The 13453-nt window shown below is 42.9% G+C and overlaps 1 protein-coding gene across 1 annotated transcript in view; it reads right to left on the bottom strand.

The window, feature by feature from the left end:
* The window catches only part of LOC126268194 (proton-coupled amino acid transporter-like protein CG1139), a 1364918-nt gene extending 1351688 nt beyond the window's left edge, over window positions 1–13230 (bottom strand). Inside the window, exon 1 of the mRNA XM_049973808.1 lies at window positions 13004–13230. Within this exon, the coding sequence (XP_049829765.1) occupies window positions 13004–13031 (28 nt within the window). The 5' untranslated portion in view covers window positions 13032–13230. The remainder of the gene's footprint in view (window positions 1–13003) is intronic.
* Window positions 13231–13453: the final 223 nt, after the last annotated feature.

Below are 13453 nucleotides of genomic sequence, written 5' to 3'. Positions count from 1 at the left end.
AACAACCATGTGCACGAACAGTTCGACGACGTCTGCAGCGGCATGGACTATCAGCTCGCGTGACTATGGCTGCGGTTACCCTTGACGCTGCTTCACAGAGAGGAGCGCTTGCGATGGTGTACTCAACGACGATCTTTGGTGCACGAATGGCAAAAAGTAATTTTTTTCGGATGAATCCAGGTTCTGTTTAGAGCATCATGATGGTCGCATCCGTCTTTGGCGGCATCGCGGTGAACGCACATTGAAAGCATGTATTCGTCATCGGCATACTGGCGTATCACCCGGCGTGGTGGTAAGGGGTGCCATTGGTTACACGTCTCGGTCACCTCATGTTCGCGTTGACGGACGTTACATTTCAGATGTTTTACGACCCGTGGCTCTATCCTTCAATCGATCCCTGCAAAAGCCTGCATTTCAGCAGGATAATGCACGACCGCATGTTGCAGGTCCTCTACGGGCCTTTCTGGATACAGAAAATATTCGCCTGCTGCCCTGGCCAGCACTTTCTCCAGTTCTCTCACCAATTGAAAACGTCTGGTCTATGGTGGCCGCACAACTGGCTCGTCACAATACGCCAGTCACTACTCTTGATGAACTGTGGTATCATGTTGAAGCTCCATGGGCAGCTGTTTGACTCAATGCCTAGGCGTATCAAGGCCGTTATTACGGCCAGAGGTATCCTGGGTACTGATTTCTCAGGATCTATGCACCCAAATTGCGTGAAAATGTAATCACATGTCAGTTGTAGTATAATGCATTTGCCCAATGAATACCCGTTTATCATCTGCATTTCTTCTTGGTGTAGCAATTTTAATGGCCAATAGTGTAGTTTTGAGATTTCACGACAGATGGTTCAGCGTATACTTGCCACTGGTCAGTATGTTCCACCTTTCTTCAAACTAGTAAATGATATGTGTGTTTGAGGTGCCTCGCGATTTGCAGCCCTGCTCCTCCGCCTTTCCCCCCTTCCCGTCCCTGTCCCCCTCCTCCTCCTCCCCCGATCAGTACATCAGCTGCCTGCATTGAGTGCGCCTTGGACTTGACAAATTTCACTTATTCTCTCATCACCTGCTTATGTTACTCAGCCGTCAAATGTTTACAGTGTCACGTGCAGCGTGAATACTGTTTCGTCCCACTCGCACACCCAGTGACTGGAGGGACAACAAAGCTGGTAGCGTCAAAGGCTGAGTCAGCGCGGAAGACGCGAGGCAGTCGCCAGTTGAAGGAATGGGTTTTGGGCGCGTTCCAGCAGCGGCGCCCCGGTGTAATAAGCTACAGCTGACTGGATGGGACAGGCCACGCTAACAGACCAGCCGCCCACCAGACCAGCCGCCCACTCGGACACGAAAGCATCTCTTACTGCAGAACAGAAGTTTCTATTACAAGGGCATATCACATAACCAGGAATCACAGAGAAGTACCGATACCGTTTAAATCAGTCGTAATTCTGTCCTGTCTCCGTTCTCTCATTACGTTATTCTAATCTCTTTTTTTTGTCTGTTGGCATTTTGCTATCGCCCAACAGCCGCTCATCTATTCTCACCATGTGATTCTTCCTTCAAAATTTTATTAGTTGTTTACTCTCGCTTTCGAGTAACTGAAGCTGCTAATATGGGGTTGGTTAATAAGTTCCAGGCGCTACAGTCTGGAGCCGAGCGACCGCTACTGTTGCAGGTTCGAATCATGCCTCGGGCATGGATGTGTGTGATGCCCTTAGGTTAGTTAGGTTTAAGTAGTTCTAAGTTCTAGGTGACTGATGACCTCAGAAGTTAAGTCGCATAGTGCTCAAAGCCATTTAAACTATCTGAATAAGTTCATAGCGTTTTTCTGTAGTTTTGTAAACACAGTAGATTCACATAACAGAGACTTTAGTCATCAGTAATATGTTATCCTTCACTATTTACAACAGTGTACTAACGCTGTGGTAAGTTTCCGATTCCACTACCATAGAAATCACGTGGTTTTTGAGGCCAAGAACTCGTCGAGCCATATTCTGGGCGCATTTCCATCCGGAAAGGAAATTCATTGAATGTTACGGTATATTGATAATTTTTACTTATGGACCGTCTGATAGCAACTGAATAAAACACAATTTTAGTGGCATGCGCCTTTCGCCGTTATTTTCTGCAAGGCATCATCAGTGGCACACACACACACACACGCACACACACACACACCCTATAGGCACTATGACAAAAAGGTAAATTAAATAGCTCAAATATGTACATATTCCAGGCCACTGATGACGCAATGCAGAAAATAAAGCGAAACGCGTATGGCACTAAAATTGTGTTTTATTCAGTTTCTGTCAGGAAATCCATAAGTAAAAATTATCAATATACCGTAATATTACACGCAACTGAGGAAGACAGGATTAAAAAAAGTTGAAGATGTCATTGAAGGTTGTTCGATAGCAAGCATAAAAGGTGAAAATCTGAGGGCAGAAGATCAGGTGAATAAGATGGACGCGGAATGAATCCCCAAACCAAATCGTGTATAGTGCCTCATGTCAGTCAAGCAGCAAGCAGGCTGGTGATGTCGTGGAGAAGCATCAGTTCACGCTGTCTCCCCGATCGTTGTTCTTGGACTGCGTCTACAAGACGTCTCAGTTGTTGACTACAAACGTTAGCAGTGGTGGTTACACCTCGGGGAAGCGGTTCGTAGTACAAGACACCGTCGCTGTTCCACCAGATGGATAACAGTATCTTTTGTGGATGTGAGCAGGTCTTCGTACGGGGAGTTGCTGCTTCGTTTGGGCCCAATCATTCCTTTTTTTTTTACTTATGTTAGCATAAAGACACCATTTCTCGTCTCCAATAACGATAGGGGGTAGGAATGTCGGTGTTGTTCACGAACCGATTGATGACGAGCAAGCAGAGATGCAGTCATTTCTGTGACTTTGGCTTATAACATGCCAGTTGTATACTGAATACTGTGGCGGCTGAAATTTGCGCCCATTGAAATCTGCATCCAGAAAGGGCCGAGGAAGGGTCCACTAATCCCCTTGAGCGGCCGGTAGAGTAGCTGAGCCATGCTACCTGGAAGCTTCCGAGCTCGTATTTTCAAACCAAACTACGCAGAACGCTGAGAAGGTCAATGTTAACAGTGCACCGACAGCTTTCTACAAGGAAACGATACACGTTGCAAAACCATGGAACGTATGTCAGGTTCTGTTTCAGATCCTAGTCATTTGACCAAAACTTCAGGGATGAAACTTCCCGCAATTATACAAGTCAGTTGATAGTTACCGTGAGATTCCTGAAGACTGCATCAGTGCACTAATTCGTGTGGAAATAAGATCCATGTACTTCTGCTGTCAGTTGTACAATTTCAATTGCAGAAATCTCTGCTGATTCCAAATAGACGGTCACGTCTGCAGGTTTTCATTCAGGAATTTTTTCCACCAAATTTCGGAAAAGACGGAGGTATGTTTCTTTTCTTTTGTTTGAAAATAATGCAAAAGCAACTGGATAGATGTCTGTGTCATTGTGCGTACTCCCAAAGAGTGAATTCTTAAAATGGTTCAAATGGCTCTAAGCACTATGGGATTTAACATCTGAGGTCATCAGTCCCCTAGACTTAGAACTACTTAAACCTAACAAACTTAAGGACATCACACACATCCATGCCCGAGGCAGGATTCGAACCTGCGACCCTAGCAGTAGGGCGGTTCAGGACTGAAGCTCCTAGAACCGCTCGGCCACAGCAGCCGGCAGGTGAATGGTGTGTATTTGTGAAAACAATTTGCTACAGTAAGTACAACCGATAAGAAAGTCTTATTTATTTCTTACAGCTTCTCTCCCTGCTCTTCCGCTGAAAACTGTTACCCTTTCTCCTGATTTGTCGCCGCTTAACAGAAAACTGCTCTCGTCATTAGTTGTTAGTCATTCTACTTTGAAGTCAAATTCTTCTCTAGTTTTAGGATCTCTCTCAGGTCCCTGTGATTTTGCTCGCTTGTAGTATAAAGTTCTCTTCGTTGCTTCCTGCTCTGGCATTTCAGTGACTAAATCATACCCTCGATTATACAGACAACCCAGCTCCTATTGATATATTTTGGAAATAGAAATGTCTTCCTTCCGTGCCCTTTCCTTTGCATGGTTCAAAGTCTTACTTAGTTTCAACCGAGCGCGTTCGGAGCTCTACATTGATCCTAGAGTGAAAAATGGAACCGTTGAATGCTTGATTAAGTGGCTGGGGAGCAGGGAGTTTAGAGCAATAAATGAAATGTACTTGTTTGCTTTTCTTCTACAGTACTCTAGAACAAAAGCAAGCTAGTGCTTTTCATTTATTATAATGATGTTCTTCCAAGAACCGGGCCGGGCGCGGTGGCTGTGCGGTTCTAGGCGTTGCAGTCCGGAACCGCGGGACTGCTACGGTCGCAGGTTCGAATCCCGCCTCGGGCATGGATGTGGCTGATATCCTTAGGTTAGTTAGGTTTAAGTAGTTCTAAGTTCTAGAGGACTGATGACCTAAGATGTTAAGTCCCATAGTGCTCAGAGCTATTTGAACGAAGAACCGACGGAAAAGTTTAGAGTAATTACGAAGGCCGGTACGTAGGTAAGGCTTGACACGAAGGGAGCAGGTACTGGACGCAAAATTTCACAGAGTTCTGGTTGGACACAAATCTCACTGGGCGCAGTTTTCATGGATTCGGTACCGATTCGCCGGATTTTTTAACCTTCTCCACTGCACGAAGTGCCTCACGATGGCGGAATGACCACAGTGTATTACACATGCAAGTTCCCGTGTACGCTGACCTGAATCATTGTGGATTATTGCGCTTAAGCGATCCTCATCAATCCCCGAATGTCTTCCTGAATATGGAGTCACCAATGTCAATCCGATATTCCTTAAAACGAGAAAATCATGTTCTTGCCGTGCTCTGTCCAATAACATTATCCCCATACATGGCGCAAATATTCGTGCATGCCTCCGCTGCTGTCACCCCTTTATTGAACTCAAACTGAAGAATATGTCTGCAATGTTCCGATTTCTCCACTTGACATTCCATTTTCTGGCTCCCACAGCTCCACTCACTATCAAAATATGTACACTAAAGTAGCAAAAGAAAACTACAATTAAAAAAATGGCAGTCCATAAATAAACCCAAAGCACCCGAAATAACAACATACAATACACAAATACTACGAACTTACTTACCAACCCAGCTGTTTTGATTGCACGAGGATCCATACTCACCGTGAAAGTTTTGGAAGGTTTATTCTTCCACAAATGGTTGAGAATGCAACCCCCTTCTCTTCCTCGTTACTATAAATCTACAGCGAAACAGTAAAGAGAAAGTAATGTCGCACTAAGGGGAATTGGAAATTCAGACAACTGTATGATAATGTTCTCTTTAATGGTTTTAAATTTATGAAAATCACATCAGCCATACATGACAATTTCGTTGTCCATACGCCACAGAGTCACCACTAAAACACAATGAGTCTTATGTTTGTGTGCCATATACTTCACAGATCACCGCTGCGAACCAGATAGCGTGTGGCTACCAAGACGGACACTGACAATGAGATGATGGTTGAAAATACAATAAAGAACGGATCTTATGACTGCAAGTAAAGTGAGATCAGATCAATGGAGTAGAGACGGGTAAAGGAGCCACGGCGGGAAAATGGCTATTGGATTCCAGGGAGCTATGAGTTGCTGGCGTCGTGCCAGAAATGTTTTAACAAATTCCGCTGGAGGGCCCGGTCACCGTGTGTAACTTAAGCTGTCTGCTGTGCCTCTCCTCTGAGCTACAACAAATTCTGTTGGTTTCAATTTAAAAATGGTTCAAATGGCTTTAAGCACTATGAGACTTAACATCTGAGATCATCAGTCCCCTAGACTTAGAATTTCTTAAACCTAACCAACCTAAGGACATCACACACGTTCATTCCCGAGGCAGGATTCGAGCTTGCGACCGAAGCAGCAGCCCTGGTCCGGACTGAAGCGTATAGAACCGTTCGGCCACAGTGGCCGACGGTTTTTATTACCCTGATGTAAGGTAAGTAGCCACTCCGAGAATTTATTATGAAAAGGGAATGTGACTTATGTCTTTTTAGTGAAATTTTGTTCAAAGCGTCATATCTTGGACTCAATTATTCAAAGTTGTGTCGTGCTATTAGAAGGTATGCAGCTTTTGTGTGCAGGCGTCAATGCGGGAAAAGTATCCATCTCGTCGGTGGCATCTGGCCATTCTGCTTTAGGGGAAAACGTAAAGGTAGCGGCCGAAAGAAGGGCTCCGCGACGATACTTACAGTAACTAGTTATAACAGTCACCTAGAAGTGATGAATAAACAAAAAAGAGACGAAAAGAAAGCAAAACGAAGAAAAAACTGAAAAGAGCCGAAGAGAAGAAAGGCAGTAAAAAGAAGATTGCACAGAGCAGGAAACCCAACGCTAATAGAGCTCTTTCTGACAACAGCGATGAAGACGAAGCATTCACTGAGAAGAGATATTTTAAAATCAGTGCAACAAGAACAGTGGATTAAGTGCCAATTGTGCTCCTTCTGGGAACACGATCCCTGTGCAGGGGTTGAGGAACACACTTCGACCTTTATTTGTGAAAAGTGTAAATAATTAAATTTGCACCATGTTTACATAAAATATGTTTAGTTCTTTGTTAAATCATTTTTATACCTGATTTTTTTACTTTAGAAATAAGTACGTCGTAATTTGACATTGTCAAATCGGTAGAGAGGCGATCTCTTGCGGTAAAACGTGTGCATACAAAATCGTAAGTCAATATTGCTTTAATTCCTTTATTGCGTACTGGTTTCAATTAATTGATGAGCCATCTTCGGGTGTGAAATACAGAAAATTGATATTGTATGTTTCTTTTACGGAATTTTCTGTATTTTAGATTTTAAGATGGCCCGTTAATGAACTGAAGCTAGTAATCAATAAGGGAATTTTAGAAGTCTTCATCTAGAACTTCTAGCTACACATTGAAAGAAGGTGGCCACTTTGCCCATTTGCCACTTTGTGAACACAAAATTGTTTAAAGTACATAAATTGATCCTAATGTGATTAAACTATTCGATTTATACTAATATAGTTGTAGATTATGATAATTCATTTATTTGTATTTTACTCCATTGCTACTGATCAAATGGAATTATATCGCTCCACAGATTTTTTCAGGTCTCAAAATCTGTCTGGTATATATGCAGACTGATATGACGAATAAAAATTTGTACCAACGCCAGTACTCGAACCTAGGTCTCCTCCTCATCAATCAGATACGCTAACCACAACGCCACCCTGACACAATGGCATCATATATCTACACACCATCCTGGCAAGCCTCCCTCTTCAATTCAAATTCCCATTCACGCCTTACCCCACCTGATATTGCCCTTAACTCTAACAATATTGTATAGGATCTCCAGCTGTATTGGAATAGCACCATAGCATCGAAAAAAACGGGAGAACCTGCCAGAAACTGTGTTATAAGTGCATTAACCAAATGACGCTTGAATGGAACTTTGGATTGAGGTGGGAGGGATGATAGTTTGGCGTAGTGGTTAGCGCATATGCCTATTGAACCGGAGATCCTGGTTCATTCGTCGCTTCAGACTGCTTATATAAGTCATCATTTCTATTGAGCTTAAAAACTAGGAATACGTTAGCCTGATCGCTTTTCCATCCTATCCCCTACTGATGAGCAATGCCAGAACCGTCTTAAACAACAACACAAGCAAACAGAATTACAAATGAAAGTCTAAGTCCAGAAAGCGTAATGGCGAGATAAAGAGTCCCCGATCTAGCAGTCGTGTAAGGTACGAGTATTTGCATTACAGTTCATGAGCTTCTATGGAAAATGGTTGAAGGACGGTAAAATCACGAGTAGGCGACTGGCTATTGGAATTCTATGCCTTATCAGAGAATATGCAAGTCGGAGTCTTATCCGCGCTTTAGAGCAGGATAGCCGGTGATCTGTAGCACACCTGGCGACAGAGTGCAATTCTTGTGCAGGTACAAATATATCGGTCCACACCATTCAGTGCACATCATGAAACATGGAGTTAGGCAGCAGACGACTACAGTGCGTTTCCTCGTTGACCCAACATCATCGTTAATTATGATTGTAGTTAGCACGTGATCATCTGGAATAGACCGTGGATGAAAGGTGATGTTTTTCCATTCATTCGTATCACCTAGCAGGATGAAACACATTTTTTGCCGCAGTAGGTCGGTGGCATTGTCCGGATATGCCCTCATCCAGGCGAACGCCAGCTCTAATTGTGCACCGAGCTACGGGCACAGGCCGGCGGCGGCAAATATTATGCCATGAGGGCATTAATCTGCGCTTCCACGGTAGACCAATGGTAGTAATTCAAGGCATCATGACAGCTGTCGACTACGTCAATGTTATTGCGAACCACTTCCGTCCCTTCACACACATGGTGATGGCATATTCCAGCAGGATAACTGACCGTGTCACGTAGTGGTTTCTGGAGCATTGGGGTGAACTCATGTTGATGACTTGGTCAGTAAATTCGCCTGATCTGAACCCAATGGAGAGAACGCGGGCGCTACTCGGAACTGGCTCTGCTCCCACAAACTACTGGTCCGTTGTTTATAGGAATTGCGTGACTTGTCCGTAGATATCTAGGGTGCGCAGATATCTTTCCATTCATCTGCGTGAATCGTGTTACATTTTCTCATTGCTAACGTTATAAGTCAGTGTTCTTGGATCTTGAAAACTTTCTAGTTGCCACAACATAACTGAAAATAGCGTTGTAAAATGCCAAGGAATTTTCATTTATCTTTAATAGTAATGATACACCAGGTTACTAAAGTTTCAGTTTCGAGCTTTATACGTATATAAAAACATGGCAAAAGGATATAGTTTTCTAGTCTTATTTCCTGATTACTCACATTCACTATCCTGCATTATTTTAGACATGACATTTTCCGCCTAGATTATTATTAAACGTAGAGTATTACAATCAATATTTCGGCTATTCTTGCATTCTCAAGAAACAGCTCGAATACCACAAACATCTAAAACGCCAATTCAATTTTGGAGATGAAAAGCAAATTATTTTTATACGTTATACCGCTTTCCCCTTTACTACACAATGTGTCGATACGTACACTCCTTACTCTTAAGATAACATCGTCCTCGTTTCAATTATCTTTACGAATTTCGCATGCATATAAAGGTTGCTGTAGGTTTTACTTATTTTTTCGCGGGTATTTATCGTTACTGGCGCAAAACTCCTGATTAAACTAACGTAATTTTTAGTGCAATCTCATAATACACAGTGGTCTTTAAAAGTTAAATTTTATATTTGCTGCCTCCGCTTCAGTTGCAGCACTTCCGATGTATTCGCCTTCTAGAAGCAGCCAAGATGATGGCACTACACTGAAGTATTGCAATGTTTATTGAGAAATACAAATTACAGAACCTCAAAGAAATTTAAATCATCTGTCACTTTAACATTACACGATTAATGGAATGACATTTAGCAATGAAATCAGGGATAGGATTAACCTGAAGGACAATGCCCAATTATTGCCTAAAAGTTACTCAAAGTATTTGTAAAAAGACTTTCCGTAGAGTATTGCGAAGCTACCTACGTACTACGTTAGTCATACAGAATAACGAATTACATCAATTTTAACACGTTTAGAGACACATAAGGACGAATACTCTCAAGTTTCGTTGGTATCTAGAACAGTAAACAAGACTAACCTAAATGAAAGGTTCATGTTTCCTGCGATATTCACGATTATTTAGGGTGTATGAATACAGATAAATGAACACTTCTCATTTTAATTATATTCCGTTCATATAGAAATAGTTGGCTGAAAAGTTCTAAGTCAACAACGCTCTCACGTTGTGTTGTTAAGTGTAACATAGTTAATTTTTGAATGTTCTACACGAAAACAGAGATAACACTGTAATGAGTACCTTGACAAATAACTGATTGGGGAAGAAGGAAATCGTGAGAGAAGTCATCAGGAGGGATGGTATAGAACAGAAATAGCCAAGAATTATGGAAAAACAAAATGTGTATAACTGCGAGACAAACGTAGAGAAAATTTTGTAGAACGAACAGCTGAGAAGTCCTAGTTTTCTAAGCTATGGGATGGAATTCTCAAAGAGCGTGAAAGAAAAATAAGTACGAACGAAATGCATTATTCAATGCTTCTTTGCCTCCTCGCGCCCCCCCCCCCCCTCTCTCTCTCTCTCACACACACACACACACACACACACACACACGCAAAACAGACACAGCGTATTTAGTATTCTCTGGGACAATGTGGGCAGAAACAAATAAGAAATAGCTCCAGTGTAGGTTCCTCATGTGGTATTTCTCGCTTATCAATCAGGTACTGGTACTGATAATCCATTCTCAAAAATTCCCGATTGCCCTGTACTCTGAGAAGAACCGAAAGAAGTACAAAACCTGCACGCTTGGAAGGTTCGACAAGGAGAGCTCGTAGACATCCCATTGAGATTCTTTAAATCAACAGAGAGTCCAGAAAATGTAAAATTAAACAATATACTGTCAATAAACGATGAAACAGGAGGCGTATTATAACATTTTCAAAATATTTTGTTAGAATACAACGGAAGGACTACTGGCTATACTTCAGTCAAGATTACGCCATTGCAGAACAGTTCGCTAGCTCAGCGCTAGTGAGTTAGCAACTCCATTTTGTAGGCCGCCTGTCAAAATTCGGTTAGTACAGGAAAATTACATCACCATCGTCTGGTTTGTGCCCTGGGATAAGCCTGGACATCACTGCAGTGCATGATGATGTGATGGAAAGTCCAACTTTGGAAGACAATCCGTCTTTCGACATTGTTGACGGTGAAGCAGCCCTTTAAAGGGAGCGGGGAGTCCGGCGTCGGGATGAGAACTACTCGAGATGAGTAAGATAAGTACCAATACTGAGTTTCAGTTGCTTTCTTTCCATCATTTCCATAGTCATCTACAGCGATTCAAGGTCAATACTAGAAAAATGTTGCCTGATGTAAGAGTAGGGAGTACACCTTAACTTCCTAGTAATATTCTTTGAAAACGGAGAAAAACTGACATCGACGTTGAGAAACGAACGAATTGGAAGAGGTGATTATTAATAGAAGAAATTATCAGAAATGATAAGCTCTGTAGTTAGGCTGTGATCTCAGAGGAGAGGGTCGTTGAGCAGTCACACAAAATCGGTAGACTATATCCCCAAGGAAGAGGTGATAACAAGAACCAGAAACTCTTGTCAAACATTATGTGAGTCAGAGCAATCCTTTGGCACAGCTTCTAGGTAATTTATATGGATATGTCAAAATGACAAGAGAGGAAGCTGAAATTTAGCAGATAAAAGTAAGAACGTGGTTCTCCTGGTCTGGTGAGCGTGGAATAGACTTTTGATTAACCATAAAAAGAAAAAAAACAAAATTAATGTAGAGAACTGAAGCCGTAATTAACGAACAACTAGACATCATGAACATCGAATTTACAGAGTGAGTAGAGGAGCACACTGTGCTATTCCAACATGAAAATTATAGAAAAAGTCAAAACAAAAAAGTGGCAAGGAACTGAAGAATATATTATGCAACAACAGGAAAACTGACCTTGGAGTCAGAAAGAAAGCATATGATGTTCTTTAGCAAAATAAGCAAAGGAGGAAGTGTAGATTACAGAGATATTATGCTACGGAAGAGTAACGAAAAGTAAAGGAGGGTATTGGGTGTTCAAAAAGTCTGTCCACAGTGCTGTATGATTGTTAGCCGCGCGCGCCGTATGCCGCAGTGAATATATCGAAATGGAACTCACTTCAGTATCGTTGTGCGTTTATTGTTTCGTTAAAAAATATGGGACCTACAATCCGACGTCTATAAATTGCAATCCAAACTCCTATTTTCACAGAATGAAGTGGTTCCTCATGAACACAGAATGGATTTGCAGTACTCCACATACGAGAATTTTGCGAGTTCATGTACCCGGATAAATGAAACCACTCCTCATCAGTGAAAAACGTTTCGTGAAGAATATCTCTTCCATTTTGTTGAACGAAATTTTTGAACCATTGAGAGTTTCTTGCCACGATCAGTATCTTTTAGTTCTTGCACGACTGTCACTTTGAATGGGAAAAGTTCTAATTTTTTCCTTACAGCTGTGTGCGCCGTTCCGACACTAACATCGATTTCCTGGGCGAGTTTTCTTAGTGACTTGTTCGGACTCATGGACATTTTATCGGAAATATCGAGTACTTCATCCTCAGACATAAAGCTAGGACGACTACTTCTCAGTGCATCTGTCACTGAACCCGTACTTCGAAATTTGTTAATCAAATGTCACACAGTATTCGCGATGTGGGAGTGTTGTCTCCGGGAAAACTGAATTAAATGTTTGACGAAATGAAACTGTATATTTACCACCAGCTATGAGCACTTGTTCGACTAAAAACACACTTAGCATTTTACACTGACAAAAACGAAGCAAACCAACAAAAGAACTGAACTTAAACGTTCACGTCAACACGTAACGACACACAGCAACGTTACTATTGACGCTGGCTGAACGAAACAGTGGAATGTTGTGAGAGTCCGCTTGAAGGTAAGTAACGAAGGCTGGCGAACAATCATACGGCATGCGCGGCTAACAATCATAAGGCACTGCGGAGAGACTTTTTTAACACCACGTATAATGTACTAAATGAGGATTTATTAGATAGTATAGGCGAGGTGCGAACTTTGCAGAAATTCCTATCCTTAAGATGGTCAGTGTGATGAGACATGCACATATGGTTGGTACTAGCGGATTTGGTCGTGGAGGAAGAAAAGTTGGGAGAAATGGTAGGGAAAGTCAAAAACAATGCAATATGCAAGACTGTCGGCGTAGCAGGAAGTATCAGTGGAAGTATGCAACCAAACGATGACAGCTTAATCACTGTAAGGACGTACGCTAAACGCTCTTTCGCGCCCCTGCGTGTATTCTTTGGTCAGCAGTCAGATATGCAGCGTAGGGTGGCGGCCCGTACTCACCATGTGGCATGGCGGCACGGGGGAGCATAGAACGGGCAGTCTAGCGGCGGTATCCGTCGTGCCGATCGACTATGCACGCACTCTGGACCAGGGCTGCGAACGCACTGACAGCCGGCCCGGCACGATCCGCTATTTCTGACGCCGTCTCTCTGCTGCTCGGCCCTTTATCGCCAAATATTCCGCCTCTCGGCCGCTCTTCCTCGCCCGCCCTCCGTCCCATCGCGATTCCCCCTCGCGCCCCTCTGCTATCTAAAATTAAGGGAGTGGCCACGCGTGCGGCCCGTGGTGGTGTCTCCGCGACGCTCCGTCGATTGGCGCGGCGTGCAACTATTCTCAGCGTTTCCTGGGGGTCACTCGGGCCCACCGCCGTGGCCAGCCAGGTGCCGTTAGTGGCAACCAGGAGCCATCCGAAACACCAACACCATTGGTGCCTACAGACTGAAAGGTCTC

The sequence above is a fragment of the Schistocerca gregaria genome, chromosome 4 (assembly GCF_023897955.1).
Source record: "Schistocerca gregaria isolate iqSchGreg1 chromosome 4, iqSchGreg1.2, whole genome shotgun sequence".
Taxonomy (NCBI): domain Eukaryota; kingdom Metazoa; phylum Arthropoda; class Insecta; order Orthoptera; family Acrididae; genus Schistocerca; species Schistocerca gregaria.
This window is presented reverse-complemented; position numbering and strand designations above follow the sequence as displayed.